General features: G+C 35.6%; 3 protein-coding genes across 8 annotated transcripts; 2 read left to right on the top strand and 1 right to left on the bottom strand.

Moving 5' to 3' along the window:
* The first annotated feature begins 50 nt into the window (after positions 1-50).
* LOC112459778 (inhibitor of nuclear factor kappa-B kinase subunit beta-like) lies at positions 51-4877 on the top strand. Its single transcript, XM_025024093.1, has 14 exons — positions 51-142; positions 234-515; positions 611-807; positions 962-1161; positions 1243-1401; positions 1501-1718; positions 1805-1909; positions 2070-2208; positions 2282-2470; positions 2544-2752; positions 2841-3128; positions 3206-3355; positions 3439-3672; positions 3752-4877. Exons 3-14 carry the CDS (start codon positions 708-710, stop codon positions 3813-3815), a joined length of 2055 nt encoding a protein of 684 aa, XP_024879861.1. The 5' UTR covers positions 51-142; positions 234-515; positions 611-707; the 3' UTR covers positions 3816-4877.
* LOC112459777 (translocation protein SEC63 homolog) lies at positions 4860-9192 on the bottom strand. Of its 2 annotated transcripts, none has more exons than XM_025024091.1 (12): positions 9069-9192; positions 8306-8408; positions 8025-8139; positions 7840-7945; positions 7311-7534; positions 7073-7234; positions 6755-6983; positions 6530-6675; positions 6296-6443; positions 5684-6173; positions 5291-5582; positions 4860-5204 (listed from the first exon to the last, which is right to left on the bottom strand). In XM_025024091.1, the coding sequence occupies exons 1-12, from the start codon at positions 9190-9192 to the stop codon at positions 5064-5066; spliced, it is 2280 nt and encodes a 759-aa protein (XP_024879859.1). In that variant the 3' UTR covers positions 4860-5063. The 2 variants fall into 2 exon arrangements, with proteins under 2 accessions (XP_024879859.1, XP_024879860.1); XM_025024092.1 differs by lacking the exon at positions 9069-9192 and adding an exon at positions 8799-9030.
* On the top strand, positions 9189-15405 carry LOC112459781 (sphingomyelin synthase-related 1-like). 5 transcript variants are annotated; one of them, XM_025024097.1, is made up of 6 exons: positions 9189-10079; positions 11930-12267; positions 12363-12691; positions 12775-12918; positions 13047-13201; positions 13286-15405. In XM_025024097.1, the coding sequence occupies exons 2-6, from the start codon at positions 11935-11937 to the stop codon at positions 13687-13689; spliced, it is 1365 nt and encodes a 454-aa protein (XP_024879865.1). In that variant the 5' UTR covers positions 9189-10079; positions 11930-11934; the 3' UTR covers positions 13690-15405. The 5 variants fall into 5 exon arrangements, with proteins under 5 accessions (XP_024879865.1, XP_024879866.1, XP_024879867.1 ...); XM_025024098.1 differs by lacking the exon at positions 9189-10079 and adding an exon at positions 10115-10420; XM_025024099.1 differs by lacking the exon at positions 9189-10079 and adding an exon at positions 11333-11588 and having other exon boundaries at positions 12793-12918.
* Positions 15406-16937: the final 1532 nt, after the last annotated feature.

Below are 16937 nucleotides of genomic sequence, written 5' to 3'. Positions count from 1 at the left end.
CAGACGCTGTCAGAGAAGCTGTCAGCTGTCAAGTCTCTGTCACGTAAACATCGAGGGTGTCAGAGTGTCATCAGGTCACATCAAGTGTCATGTGTCGTTAGAGAAAGACGGAGAAGGGTACATATATCTACTTCTTTCAAAGGTTAAAATACATGTTTCCTATCAATTAAACGAGAGATTACAGTTGCCAAGTTTATTAAATTGTCGATCATTAATTCTTTTTGTATCACTAGGACTAGGGTGAGAAAAAAAATGGACTTCACATGTGACAAAATTTTATGTAGGTAGTCACGTGCGCATTAGTAACCATTAGTAACCAATCGGTAAACGTTTCACTTCACCGACTTCACGACGAATGAGATTGAGCTGTTGGTCTAATGTTTGCTAACTTCAAAGAACGTTGAAGTGTGAAGTCAGCGAAGAGCGATATGCAGGTTAATAGCAGGTTTTGATAACATTGTTACGTGTGTGTGTCACGAAATAATCTCTCTTCGTGCTGCGCTAATGCATTTCCGGTAAGAACTTCCAATTGTTGAATCCGGTGTATTTAACTTGCAATGTATGCTTTTTTCAATGAAAAATAACATAAAACTTTTATTTACCTTATCAGCATAGTGTCACGTCTACTGAGAATTATTCAGCCCTCGATCTACATACATAGCTATACGTACATACATAGCTGAAACGAAATTTATCTTACACTCGAGATGACGTCAACTGACGGTTGGAAGCTAAATCGTGTTCTGGGTACTGGGGGCTTCGGAACTGTTGAGCTCTGGATACACGTTCCAAGTGGCAAAAAGATTGGTAATATTTCAGTATAATTAAAATATCAATGTAAAAAGAACACATCTTATTTTGAAGAATTCTCTGAGAAGAATCATGCATACAGACAAACTTATAATACTGTATAATGAATATATATATAGATATAAAATAAAATTGTTGATTATGATTTCAGCAATAAAAAAATGCAAATGGAATTATTCACAGTTAACGCCAATACAACGAAAGAGATGGGCCAACGAAGTTGATATAATGAAACGCTTGAAGCATCCAAACATCGTAAGAACAGGATGCATTCCATTTAAGCTTCCAAATGTCGAAGAAAATCTGCCGATTCTCTGTATGGAATATTGCAGAAAAGGAGATTTGAGAAAAGTTGTATTTTGTTTAAGTTGATCTATATATAAATTGTTCTTCTGGGGTAATGTAAAATAACAGTATTTCTTTCTTTTATAGATTTTTAATCAACCAGAAAATTGTTGTGGAATTAGTGAAACAGAAGCAATCAAAGTAATGAGTGAGATCTCATCAGCTGTGGAATATTTACATTTCCATAACATAACTCATCGAGATTTAAAGCCAGAGAACATAATTTTACAAGATGAACAGAATGTGGTAAGATATAAATGAGAAAATGATTTATATTGAAGTAATTTATATTACTGACTTGTGTGCGTTGATTCAATTAAACTTTTATGTATACATGTATTACAGATCTCATATAAATTAATAGATCTCGGATATGCCAAAGAACTTGGGGAAGCAAGTACATCTGCTTCTTTAGTTGGCACACTAAATTACGTTGCTCCAGAACTTCTTTGGGGAGAAAAATATAGTTGCTCTGTCGATTACTGGAGCTTAGGAATATTGTTTTATGAACTTGTAACTGGAACAAGACCATTTTTACCAACAATGCAACATACTATGGAATGGTAAAAAGTGAAGAATATAATGGAGTATATTTATAAAAAAAAAAATGATACAAATGTCAAGCTTTAAACTTAATGTCATTTTATAGGATGAAATACATTAAGAATAAGAGTTATGATGATATTCACGCTTATGAGTCAGAAGGGAGAGTCATTTTTGGGAAAGATATTCAAAATCCAACTCATTTATCGGAGTAAGAATCTCATTTTCTTTTTCTATAATCACAATATGTGTGCAATATTAAATATTAAAGTACTTTCTTTTATAGAAAGCAAGAATAAAGTTTATGTATATCTTTTATTTGATTATATACATATTTAGCAGGGTATATAATATTTTTTCTCGTTTCTCAGTTGTCTTCGAAACAAAATAGTCCAATGGTTCAGGCTAGTTTTACAATGGGATCCACATAAAAGAGGTAAAATGCTCGACGAATTTGGTATGTCTCATTTAGCAGTATTTACAATGTTGCAACGTGCATTATCAAACAAAGTATGTATAATAATCATAGTATATTTTATTCCTTTTCTGTTTTTCTTGTTTAATTTGTATTTTTTATATATAGATACTATATGTCTTCTGTACGCCATTTTACAAAATTAATACATATGAAATTGATAGCAGTATTACTCTCAGAGATCTTCAGTTGTTAATAGAAAGAGATACTAATATTGAAATTAAGCATCAAGTGTTAACTGACTACAAAGGTGCAATACTGACTGAAAGTACTGCATCACTTGCGTCACAAATTAATGTATGTATTATCAACTTGTAAGATACCATAAAGTAAAATGCTATTTTTAAATTTATTACAATTTTGCTTGTAGGATCATGTTTTCTTTCTCTTCAAAAATGGATGTTTGATAGAAGATATACCTACATTAAGTATTCCTACAGCAGTGGAGAAAATGATGACACAATCAAAAAATGAGTTGAATTATGAAATACTGAAAGATTATTATCGCCATACAATATATTTTACGAAAAAAGAAAAGGATTTATTTCAATTGTACATTTTTGCGCTTAGTATAAATGTGTAAGTTTTTTATATAATATTGCTATAAAATTGTAAAATTGTACCTTCTGTTAAGTATTGGTATAGATAATATTTTTGCATATTTCAGAGACTTATTACATCAAAAAATCGATATGTTTAATACGAACATGGAGAAGACATTGGAAAATATAAAGATTCTTATAGAACAAGTACATACGATTCGTATGAAATATATGAACGTGACGGATGAAGACACAACTGATAAAAGAAAAGTGCAAATTTATTTTGACAAAGTTAATAAATTGGTTAGTGCAGCAGATCAGATAAAGATGAAGTTTATGTCTCTGAAGGAAGATAATAATAGATTGAGAGATCGAGCTCAAGCTATTGATTATATGGGGAATTTATCAGAGTTGTAAGTATAAATGTTACAGATGATTGTTATATAAAATGTTTTATATTTTAATATTCTCTCTTATATTATCTTTATAGGTATGATAAGATATGTGATATATATCTAAAATTCAAGATAAAAAGTCTACATAAAACAGCAAAGCCATTGGACATGTCGAAATTAGTGTTTTCATTTGTGACTGCGCGTGAAACGCAACTTCGTAATAAAAATATCATTGATATTACAAGGTATGAAAAGTTTATTTATCATAAATTATACATTTCATATCTGTATATATATATATATATATATAGTACTGTATTTTCAACAGGCTAATAGATAAATTGCAAGATGAACTGTCAAAACTAGAAAAAGTATTTATTTCTGTCACTGCCATGACGAAATTATATTGGGAAGAATATCAAAGAATCACACAATCGGACACTAATAGTGCCTCTCAGCAGTCTAACAACTATCAATCTTTAAATATCTCTACCACTGAATTAGATAGTGTTATTCAATCAGAGGATAATGTGATATATGATAATTTGATCACACGTTACATGTAAGTATGATGTCTCCTTTTCTTATGATATTGTTCAATTTTAATACAGATTTATCTTATATCCCATTTCTCTTCTTAGGTTGGACAATTTGATGACTCAAATACAAAAAAAATATCTTGAAGTGGTTAAATTGGACCCGTGATTAAAGATAGCGCTCACATCTGTATTAATCCGTCATATATTCAATTCTTGAAGTCTGTTTATCTTAATGTACGTGGAACGTAATGCCGTACACCCCATTTAATATTGGCATGTTTATCAGTCTTAACAAACGTATAGACAGGCTTGTTCAACAGTTGCTCCAATTTTACTGCTTGATATCTATCGTTCTGACCTGTTTAGAAAAATTTGTTAAAATATAAAGTACTTTTATAACTGTAATTTTTATAAAAAGAGACTGACCTTGCAATCATTTTACACACACGCGCAATATATACTAGATATATAAAAATTAATTTTTATAAATATTTTAGAAAAATAAAATAAATAAAATAAATAAATATAAATATTCTTATTTAGCTTAATACACAATGTGAATACAGATGTGAATAGCTTATACGTGCGAAATAATTTTATTGTTATTTGACGTTGATATATTTTTTCTTAGACAATAACTTACCCCTTTCAAGCGCAACAACCATAATACTTAGGGAAAGGTAGAGTATAAAATAGATTTTAAGTATCTGAAATACAGTTGTGATATCTAATGTAGACGATGGATATCTATTGTATAAAAAAAAAAAAAAAAAATGAAATGTACTCACTTGCATTGCACGAAATATTACACTCATCGTTCTCATTGTTACCATATGTCAGATATCTATCTAGTTGTCGATATTCATTCAGACTGTCTTTGTGATGGATCGGCGAATACTTTAAATTTATAGTGTCTATGATAAAAAGTGCAACGGTTGAATGATCTTTTGTGTGCTTTATATGTGTATGTGTGTAGCTTAAATATCTTTTACTACTTTCGCTTAACCCAGATTTTATGATACCTGTTACTTTTGTATACTGTTATAGTCGTTGAAGAACACGTTCGGTCAACGATTCTAACAAGAGATGTATTTTAATATGGATAGATACAATATTTTTTTATACTCATATATTTTATTAGAAAACTGTATACAGATCTCAATTAAGGATTGAACACATCCAAATTGAGGATTGAACAACGATGTTAAAATAAATATTATGCTCTTTATTCACTATTACTTTCTCCACACTGACAAATCTTACACACCAGACTATTTTTCTAGATTGTCCACATACATCAACGATTATGCAATTCCACGTATAAAAGTCCATTGTACATTAACTTGAGAAGTAAAAAAAGAGGAAAATGCGGACTTTTAGAATATCTATTCCGATCACATGTGAGAAATAGCTATTATTCATTGTCACTAATGTCCTCGTCGGTTGTGAATTCGGAATGTTCATCAGCTGCATCCACATCTTCCGCAGTTTCTTCATCCGAAATGTCCCATTGCGGATGTTCGGTCGGTATTTCTGGTGCCTCCTTCACGTCCAACTATAAAGCATCGTCGCATCGTTACAAATATAAATAATAAGAAATGAGATTTTTTGCTGGGTTACTTGAATTGTTAAATAACTCACTTTAATGTCTTGAGCTTGATCAAAGCCCAAGAACGAATCGCTACGTAGACACACGGTAAATGTATAAAGGCCTGGCCAGCGTGGTGCCGTAAATCTTAATTGAATCTCCTCAAATTGTGCTAAGGATGTGACGTGTATAGGGGTTGTTAACAGCGTTTGACTTTTGCGATCACAGATATAGACCCACCAATACTCTTGCTTAACATCAGGAAAGAGTGGACAATGCACTTCATGTGACAAATTACTCCTTCCCTCCAACACTCTCTCCCGCTTGGAGATTCTCTGTTGGAATCTGTTTAAAAGAAAATGGAATGTTAAATTCAGCTATGAGTGAAATATATAAATAACGATTTAATATATGACATAAAAAATAAGTATAAACATTCCTCTTACTTTTCCCATTCAGTATCGTCGTCATCATGAGACGCGTCCTTTTTGTCGTGACTATCTTCGTCGTCACTTCGATCGCTTTCGGCTTCACTGTCACTAACATCCGACAATTTCTCCTTGGAAGACTCTTTCTCCGTCTTATCATCCTTCTTTCTCGCATTAGGAGTATTGCTGTGCTGAGTATTGTTAGCCACAGCTTGAGACTGTGCCTGTGTATTTTTAGTAGGAGCCAACTTTTTATTGGTACCCTTTTTATGCGACTTCTTTTGGCCTTTCTTTTGTTTAAGCCATGCTGGCTTTGCAGTTTTTGTCGATTGATTTTGTTCCTCTGAGGCTTCTTCAACTGCTTCACCGCCTTTGCTATCGTCAATTATCGTTCGTTCATTGACAGAATCATTTCCAAAGAGATGCTTCATGTCTTTTCGCGTAAGCGATACCGTTACCGTTACAATAGCACCAGCAGTGTAGACGGTAGGATTCTCATCATCGATTACTGAAATAGATTAAAATACATTAAGTAAGTTATAAAGAATATAATACCACATAAATTACGTTGTTCTAGTTAATACCAAACGTTTTACAGAAGTACAAGAAAATAACTAATATATCAATTACCTTCGGATCGTACTTTAAAGTCAATGTATGGCATATTTCCAAGAACCTTCATAACATCTTCGTACTGATTGTCGGACAGATTTCTAAGTATCAGTCTTCGTTCTTCTCCTTTCAATTGTGCAAATTGTTGAAGACTTTTGATTTGACGCTAAAGAAAAGTCACATTGTTAAGTGATTTTCATAGATAATGATAAAAACATTATCGCAACGGGTAGAATTCGCTGTCATTAATACCTTCTTTGCGTGGAAGTATTTTAAATTGTCCTCCGTTATGTGTGGTAATTGAAGGAGAGGGTTTTTAAACTCCCAGAATCCTTGGACGATCATTGGACACAGTTTCATACAGTTCTCTATAGTCGTTATGGTTGGTACTCGCGGTACTAAAAAAAAAAAAAGCCCATTGATTGTTTATTTCATGTATATATATACCATGAAGCTATATTGAAAAAAAATGCTTACCTCTTCTGGCATAAGCTAAAAGTATAACTTGATGGACACAAGCAACCATTTCTTGAATCAAATATGGACATTTCTTTACGATATACTGTCTGTCTTTATCCAATGTCTCAGGATTTAATGGTATGCGAGATAAATGCGCATGCAGTAGTGCTCTAGCTTTAATTGAATACAAGTGGCATAATGGTACTTCTTTGTTTTTTTCTCCTAAGTTAGGTAGTTGTTTGATGAGCTGAATATATATATAAAAAAAAATATATATATATAGTAAAATCATTATTCATCTCTAAGAAAGATAAAGAAATATAATTAAATGTATACCGAAGGAACTTCTTCGCTGTCAGAATGTCTCTCGACTATTTCGGCGTTACGTTTCTTGAAGAATTCAAAGGAAGCAGCGAGTATCATAATGACTCTCTTCAATGACATAGACGGCGTTTTCACGAAGAAAAAGTAATACATTTCGGTCGTTGTGAGGAGAACCTAAAGATAAATTTAAATATATATAACAACTGAAAATTTGTCACAAATAAAAATGTGGCATAAAAATGCCAATTACTTGATCACCAGTGTAGCGAATACTCTTGTACCACCACATTCCTACAACCGTCGGTAAAGCAACCATGAACACTAATGCGTATAGTCCTAAGACCCATACTGAATTCTCTTTTTCAACGATCCAGGAAGGCAAAGCTATACCAAAACTCATTGCCCCTGGACCATCCGGATTTCCATATTTTTCCCAGTTTTTTCGTGCTTCGTCGTCCGTTAAAGCTTGGTAAGCTATTTTTGTTAATAGAAAAAAACAACTGTTAGTTTATATCAAGATTTAAAATATTAGTAGTAGCAATTTGATCTTGAAATAATTTTGAAAAATTAATATCAAATATCTAATTTTTAACTGTTATAGGATTAATTTCCAGTTTGGATACTCTAACGATTTTTATCGACCTTTCCTATGCTGTATTATTATCATGTGCGATAAATGTGTTAAAAATTTATTAAATATATTTAATAGCACGCAACATATACTCAATATTTACACCGTATCTAAGATCTGTGCAGACACTATGTTCGTTATTCCTTACCTTTAGTTAATTTCATAAAAGCTTTCTCATTTCCAGTTTCTTTATCAGGATGAAGAATTAAGGAAAGCTTGCGATAAGCTTTCTTAATCTCACCTTGGGAAGAACCCTACAATTGGAACTTGGGTATTAATTTTTGTCACGCAACAAAACTAACGGTACGTATAAAAATTATATTTTATACTCACAGGCGGTATACTTAATATTTCATACGGATCAAAGTTGGCCATTTCGTAATCAAATTGGGACACCTTATAGGCTAAAAGTATCAAGATAGCCCATCCCAGAATGATTAGAAATTTCCTGTAATATATAATAACATTTATATTAATTACATATAAATATAATATAAAAGGGCAATGAATTTTTCAATAATAATTTTTACAATTGTATAAATGTAATTTATATTATTTTGCACTTATATAATAAAATGTTATATAACATATAAAAATAATATATGAAAACTTACGTAAATAAAGCCTTGGTTTCCTTCCAAGGTTTGTTCGCTTGAAGAATAACCTTTTTCTTTTTGCACCCATCACATTGGCATTCTTTGGCTAACTGATCAGGATCTGAATAGAATTTAAATTGATATTATTCCTATAATCTACACATCTTTAAATTAAAGCACAAAGTTTGAAAAACTGGTTAAAAATAAAGATATTTTGTCACGATACTTATGGACAAATGTCATTACGTGAAACGCTAAAACTCGAACAATAGTGTTAATCAAAAGGTATGTACACATAATTTTGGTCTATTCATTGTTCAAATAATATGTTACAAGACTTTCACATAAATTTTGACACGAAACATAGGACATATTGCCTTAAACTTTTGTGGTCTAAAGAAGTCAGGATCATAACATATCATATCTACATACGACTTGAAATTACTTAATTTTCTAAATACACATAGTTTATAAGATTGAACAATTAAATAATTAGATAATTTATTCGGACATTTTTATCCTCGCAGATTGGGCGAGTTTGACGCTGGGTTTCCGTGAAAGAATAGGAATGGGTAAAGGACCAAAGTGGAGCAGAACGTAAATCGAGAGTACAGGAAACGGTAATCGTCCGTCATGTACGTGGAACGTATACGTCGTTACCAGTTACATCGGCCGTGCGTTATCGCGGGTAACGTGTAAATTACTTGGTCTAAAAAATGGAGTTTGCCTTGATCTTTCTCCCTCCCTCTCTCTGTCTGTCTGTCTCACTCAAGTCTCTAACCTTGCTTCGGGCAACGTGGCCAGAGGTAGTAAGTCCCGGGTACCAGCAGTAGTGCCAAGAACGAGAGCAGAAAGTAAAAGAATGTCCCTCCGCTCTCGTCATACTGGAACTTCTGTCCACTCATCGCTCATTAAGTACTGCGGCGTTGTTTTAAGTAGACCGTATAAGTACATTCATTCGTAACATTATCCGGGCTCGCGCGGGCTGCGGATTCACGGACACGGACGGCGCCGTACGACATGCAAATCAACAACAGTTAGCGCCAGCGGGACAGCGGGAGCGGGACTGCCCTGTCAAGACTGCCAACTCAGCACTCGCCGCTCGGCAAGCACCGCGCGCGCCGTGGCCGTGGCCGGTGCTTCTCAAGCCGGGTCCGCTCCGCTGATGTGAGTCCGCTCCGCTAGTCCGCTTCGCTCCGCTTCTTCGCGCACTATCGACTCCGACGCACGCCGACGTATGTATGTACGACTGTATGTACGTACGCGCGACGACTGGCGATGGCGAGTGGCGACGACTCGCGACGACTCGCGACGACTGCCGACGACGACGACGATCATCAATGACGTCGACTTCGCCGTCCGCGGGAAGAGTCAGCGCGAGAAATCAAGTTACGCGCGCGCAAACATCATCACGCGCGTCGAGAAAAAAAAAGGAGACCACAGTGACCTACGAATGGTCGATAAGAAACGAATGAGATTCGAGATTCATTCAATTTTCTCGTTTTGTAATTACACTTGTATTCCCCTTTCGCATTTCGTCTTAGCACAGAGTGCAGTACTGAAGTTTAAACGGAACAGTATCTTTCGAACTTTCTTATACGTTTTCCCCGTGATTTAAAATGGAAAAGACACGAGAAAGAGGAGAAATCGAATAAAACTTTTCAGAAATTCGGATAAGTTTGCGAGTCCACGTGTGTACTCGTGAATACTCTGACGTAACCGTTTTTCATTCTTTGAGTGTTGAAAATAAAACCGATAACGTATCTTTTTGGACTTTGCGGCGAGAAAAGCGGTAAGAGGAATAAAGTGCAACGCGAGAGAAAAGGCGCGCCGCAGACCGCAGGTCGAGTGCGCCGAGGAGGCTCCGTGTATTTTGCTGCCGCCAAATAACGGTTTTTTTTTTTCATACGGTTTTTTAACCCCGTGAACAAAACACGATATAGTGCGTGGTGCGCAAAAAAGATAAGAAACCGGGAAACAACCGGCCCCGCCTCGTCGCACGCCGTGAAATTCGGCCCAATTTGGAGCGAGAAACGGGGGCAGCAGGAGGGGCAGAACTGGCAGAAGCTGCAGGGTCCTAATCGAGCAATAAATTCCCATCCGGTTGTTTCAAGAAGACTTGCCCGTCCGCAAGTACAGCACTCCTCTCTGAAAGCGATCAAACTCCGATTATAACCCGTTAATGGATATAATTATTTATAATTTGTCAAATAATATATACCTACAACTCTTAATTTCTTATTTGACACAAAAAGAGAGATTATATATTAGAGAAGAGAGAGGATGAATTATATAATTCAAATTATTCGAAATGTTGCTTTTAGCAATTCCGTCAATTGAATCGATCACTGATTAAATTAATCGGAGTTTGATCGATGGCCGAGTCGATGACACTCCGAGCCTATTATCTCTGTGGTATACTATCGCGAGATCTTTTATATAAGTATATCTCGATCTGCAACTTCGTAAGTTGTAAAAAAATGAGAGCTTGATTTCCAGGTTAAAATTACAAGGTTTTTGTGACTAACAGTCGAATACATTCAAATAGTCGAAAGAAAAAAACAAGTTAGAGACGTGTCAATTGTAACGGAGCAATTATTTGTCTTTTCCCATCTTCAAGAATTGATCCTCGAAAATTTCCCCTTTCTCTCTCTCTCTCTGTTTTGAAGTTAGCGTTACATTCATAATATAGCGTAAACAATTTACAAATAAACCGCCGGAAGCAAAAGTTACAAACAACATTGTTCGCGTTCTTTAGGAATTAGCACGCACAGTGGAGGAATAATGCTTTTGTTATCGCGAAAAATGAATCATCGTACGCTTCGATGAAACGTGTCATTCGAGAACGTTGTTATCATCGATCTTACGTGGCGGCAATAACAAGCAGCTGCTCGTCCTCCTTTATCGAGCGTTCGCGAAATCGCGCTCCGATATTCTTTCTTTCGCGCGGCTATTTAACCACGACGTGACGTGCGTGACGTGACGGTGACAGCTGTGCGCTCAGTTCGCTGTCGCGTCGCGCGCGCACAGTCGAGCGGTCGAGCCACGAGCGTGTCGGTGCGATCAGCGGATATCAACCTCCACGATTGACCGTCATCGTCATCGGCTCCGTTGACGGTCGAGGCCGTTGAGGGGTTGAGCGCGAGTTGACGCCGTGGACGGATCCTACTGCCGACGCATGATTCTCTCGGACGAGGATAGTCGCGGCGCGGTGACACGCACGTCGGACGCGCGAAAATGTCCCGATAAGATATCGACGACGATCCCACGGTACGCCGCGACGGCCGCGGTCCTTCCTCAGGTGAGCGATCGCACGCTCTTGCAGCCTCCAGCACGCTCGCGCGCGTCGGCCTAGGTTAAGTCCGCACCCCGCACCCTTGCTCTCGCTCGCGGACTTCACCTTCGCCACCTTTGGCCGGCTTGCTTTGCGACACGGCGGTTCTTTTCTCGATCGGATCGTTCCCTCGGTCGTGTACTCGTTTACTCGTTATCTTCGCGCCGTCAAGGAACCACGTGTGAAATGTCAATGCGACTTCGCGATTGGAGAAGCGATCGCCGTGTCACAGGGTCACCCACTTGCGGGGTACGTCCTTTCTCGTTTCTAACGGTACGCGCGTTGACGTTGACTCGTCTGTTATGCAGGATAGATGCCACGCGACGACGCAACCGTCGCAACCATGTCCCTAAGAAACGTCATCGAGTGGACGTCCTCCGACGTGAAAGCGTGGCTTGTGGAAAACGGCCACGAGGAGTACGCGGACTTATTTTATTTTCACGAGATCGACGGTAAGGTACTTCTGACGCTGAAGGAGGAAGACCTGAAATCTAGTATTTTAAACATAAAGAAGATTGGCGCGATAAAGAAATTGTATCTAGCCATAAAGCAACTGCAGAGGGACAATGTCACCGTTCTGTTCGACCTGGGATACATGGATCTGTTTCCTTCGCCGAATTTTTATACTCATCAGAATAAGCACGAGGTAAAAGCATGTCCCTAGCATTCCTAAGGAAATGTTCAAGTCAGCGACAAAGATAATATATATCGCTACATTTAACTCGTGTAATTTTACTTTAGATGCCCAGCACCGGTACAAATAATGAAACGTCTATCGAGAACGAATTTTATTCAGCTTCGGTATCGGAGGACGGACACGCCTCTTACTTGCCACCCGAAATCTGGAAAACGTTCATCAGTTTGGGATATTTATTTATCGTCACGTGGATTACTGCCTTTGTGATGGTTATCGTTCACGACAGAGTGCCTGATATGAAGAAGTATCCTCCATTGCCAGACATATTTTTAGACAATGTACCTCATATTCCTTGGGCGTTTGATATGTGCGAAGTTACCGGTACCCTGCTTTTTGCGATATGGCTCGTTGTGCTTATATTTCACAAGTATAGGTAAGAAACGAGGCCCCTTTTTAAATAAATATGGCAAAAGACGTGATTCGTCAGAGCGAATAATCCTATTAAATATGGAACAGATTTATTTTGTTACGGAGGTTTTTTGCACTGTCGGGTACAGTCTTCCTGCTGAGATGCGTGACGATGCTCATTACTTCGTTGTCAGTGCCAGGTGCACATCTGCAATGCCAACCACGGAAAGTCCCAGATGAAGATTGGTCAAAGTGAGAGAGATACATATATATTACGTTATAAAATATGTCATTATTCTTTTTCTAAACACACACGCACACACCCCCACACACACACACACACACACACCCAAGTAATATATATTTATATCTTATTTTAGTGCTGCGTATGTCGAACTGTACAATAAAATAGCAATGGCTTATGTTATTTGGCGAGGTGCCGGCATGTCTATTCAAGGTGTCAGAACCTGCGGGGATTACATGTTTAGCGGGCATACAGTGGCGTTAACTATGCTTAACTTTTTCATTACAGAATGTAAGTAATAATGTATGTACATTAGTGTGATATTGAAGCGGCCGATTTTTAGATATTTATAGAATGCTCTTTTCTTCATTGCAGATACCCCGAGAGATTTGTATTTTCTGCATACTTTTACGTGGATGCTTAATATGTTCGGTATATTTTTCATCTTGGCGGCACATGAGCATTATTCCATCGACGTTTTCGTCGCATTTTATATAACTTCGCGATTATTTCTTTACTATCACACGCTGGCGAACAATCAAGCACTGATGCAGCGCGATTCGATCAGAACTAGAATCTGGTTTCCATTATTTAGCTTTTTTGAGTCGTCCGTTGATGGTATTGTTCCTAATGAATACGAATCGCCGTCCTTGATAGTTTGCAATTTAGCAGGCACGGGAAAGAACATCTGGCATTGCGTACGTTCTCGGATTTCTTTCCGAAAAACGCAGCGCAACATAAACGGCAATTTAAGCAGCACAAAAAAAAAGGAATACTAACATCAAACCGGTACATAATTTATCTTTTCTAATTGCTATATTGCTACTTTGTACTTTTAAGATAAATATGCGATGTAAGGGATACTTGATTGTTTTTTTAATCCCAATTACATGCAACACAAAAATATATAGACCTACACAAAAAGGAAAAAAGAGATGAGAGAATGATATTTCTTTGTAACGGATTCTTATGTCTGGAAATATGTAAGATACGTAAGATACATAAGTTTCCAAGAAATCAAAGTGAACCTATGTTGCATATTTGTCTTTTCAGAATGTTGACTGTTTGTTTGACAAATCTGTTTATATGTTGAAATAATATTGAAAAAGATGGAATATTTAATTCTAAATATATTTATTTTTGCGATAGGATTATTACGATACCGAAAGAGATTGATATAATTTATGATACAATTGATCAATATTACATGCCAGTTAACTTTGCTATCACAGAGAAATAATGTAATTTATTCATTAAGAAATCTCCAAAGACAAAGCTTAGCGTATAAAGTACTTTACTAATTTAACATGCATTTTCCAAGCATGTTGCATCGTCTAAGACTTTCTTATTTTTTTAGATAATTATGTGTATATATTATATGTATATATATATCCACGTAACTTGCTCATACGTACTTTCGTTTTCTTTTTGTGATACAAGAAGAAAGTTATGTTAAGAAAGCTATATTGCGATGGCCTGCAGGGATGTTAAATTTTATCAGGAATGTTGAATGATTTTCAGTAGCTAGCAAGTTTAATAATAATGATATTTTAGAATTTCTAGGTTTAAATAGATCTTCGAAGATATATTTTTATTTGCTAACAATGGAACGCAACATTTAAGAGTAAATGTATGTTATACACTATATCATGCATTCCTGATATTTGCTAAAATTAATAATTTAAGACTGCTTGACTTCTGTTAGCTCATTGCAACCATATTGAAATCGTGTGATTTTTTTGTCTTGCGTACTGTACGTACAAATAAATCGAATTTTTCGCCACACATATAATTTGACATATTGATAAACTATATTGACTCTGTCTTTTCAGTTTAGATAGTATTAGATATATATTAGATAATCAGGTGTAAATCTTGGTCAATTATCTTAAGATCTATTATTGCTAGAAACGTAAGATATATATATATATATATATATATATATATATATATATGTTTTTGTTAATATAGGTTAATAAAAAGAGGGATGTTTCATGAAAAAAAAAAGAGAATTTATATGATTTTAATATGGTTACAGTGAGAAAACGAGCGATACATTGACAGATGTTGTATTATTAAACAGAGGCTGGAAATACTGCTGTTATTGTGACTTCTAATGTAAATTCGTGCGCAAAATACCTGTATGATATGATCGTACGAATAGCTTCTATATACGTCACATAGAAGCTATTACCAAGAGTATGATAGCTTTTTAATATTTCATCCATATCTATTTTTTACTTATGTGATAAATAACTTAATCTTGTTGACGTTAACGAGTACTGATTATTGGTAACTTGTTGATGGTGCCTGATTGTTGGTGTTTATTACTTTATATACTTCCAAAACCAAAACTATGCAATGTATGTAAACTTTCTCTCTCTCATGCTAATATCGACCAATATACCGACTAGTTTGACAGATAGTCGGATTGATTTGCAGACGATTGAGAAAAATAGTACGAATAAAAGACGTCAATATTTCAGTAAGATATACTTTTATTGTATTTGTTTATTGCTCATTAATGTACTTACATTTAGCGTCATAAATTCTCTTACTTTTCTAAACAAAATTAGAAAAAAAGCGCACGATATCTGAATATTCGTGCCTTTCCTAATAACTTGTGATAAAAAAAAGAATAATCATAATCATAATCTAAAATTTTCAAAATCACGGTTCCAAGAATCTCTCGACTGTATTTATTGTTCCTAATTTCTTTTTTTATGTGTCAGACAACAAAAAATTAATAATTCTGTTCCATGTTAACAAAATGGTATGGACTACGAACTTTACTCGGTATCTCGATTAAATTTTGATTAACTTGATCTCGATTAAGTTAATCAGAGTTCGTCAAAATCGCTCTAACAAGCCATGGCCCCATGATTAATTTATGGCATTTATGCAATAGCGCGATACACACACGCAATGCGCACGCCCGGCATGTCTCGAGGTTCTCGAAAGTCTCGAGTCCTCGAATCGAGGTCTCGACTCTCGAGTACTCTCGCAGGTAGTGCGAGGTGCGACTTCACGTGTCGTGCAATCATACATTTCCGTGTGTTGTGTTTATAAACATAATTACATATCAACGTCAAAAAGTTGCAATATTTCCTTTTTTTTCATGAGTTTCGAAACTTCTCTAAATCGCAAGAATTAACATTAATTCCAATTTAATTTGATCTAATTGAATTTAATGTAGTTCTCGCTGGTCAATAGGTTAGCTCGAAAGAGGTTAATCTCCTTCAAATTGTTTGAGAAACGATTCGTGCCGATTGTCAAGTTACAATTATGGCATTATCTATCTTTATTCGTTGTTCACACTTTCGACGTTTGATGGGCATAAACAACAACGCTGTTGCTTTATTTTCGAATACCGCGCGACATTCGGTAAGCTTATTGCAGTTCCTCTACAACGAGGCCGTTAAACTATTTGTTTAGTGCGGTTTTGCTTATTTCGATTACGCATGAATTATATATTTTTAAAATTACTATATTAATTATTTTACGATTACAGAATTATATTAAATCACGATCGTATGCAACATCTATCGATGAAATTGAAGATATAATCAAGTCTAGTACGAAGAAACCGGAGAAAAAAATAAGCAAAGCTATGTTGATGTATTTACAACGTGCAAAGGAACATGGTAGTAACAGATTCATTCACTTTGAAATAAATATAACTTCAATGTCAGCAATTTGCAATACTTTTTATAAATATATTATTTTTTAAATTTATTAGATGCATTTATGAAGAAAGAGATCGTAGAGTACGAGATAGGGAAGAGACACTTGGCTAACATGATGGGCGAAGATCCAGAATGTTTTACGCAAGCAGATATAGATGTGTGTAATTATATAAAAAATTGTGCCGATTTGATAAATGATGAGCTAATATCTAAAGTCATGTAATTATTACTTTTAGAGATCAATCCAGTATCTATTTCCATCAGGACTATTTGACCCTAAAGCTCGGCCGATGATGGAACATCCAGAAAAAATCTTTCCAAGCAGGAAAGCAGCAGAATTT

The sequence above is a fragment of the Temnothorax curvispinosus genome, unplaced genomic scaffold (assembly GCF_003070985.1).
Source record: "Temnothorax curvispinosus isolate PA1 unplaced genomic scaffold, ASM307098v1 QBEX01010126.1, whole genome shotgun sequence".
In the NCBI taxonomy this organism is placed as follows: Eukaryota; Metazoa; Arthropoda; class Insecta; order Hymenoptera; family Formicidae; genus Temnothorax; species Temnothorax curvispinosus.
This window is presented reverse-complemented; position numbering and strand designations above follow the sequence as displayed.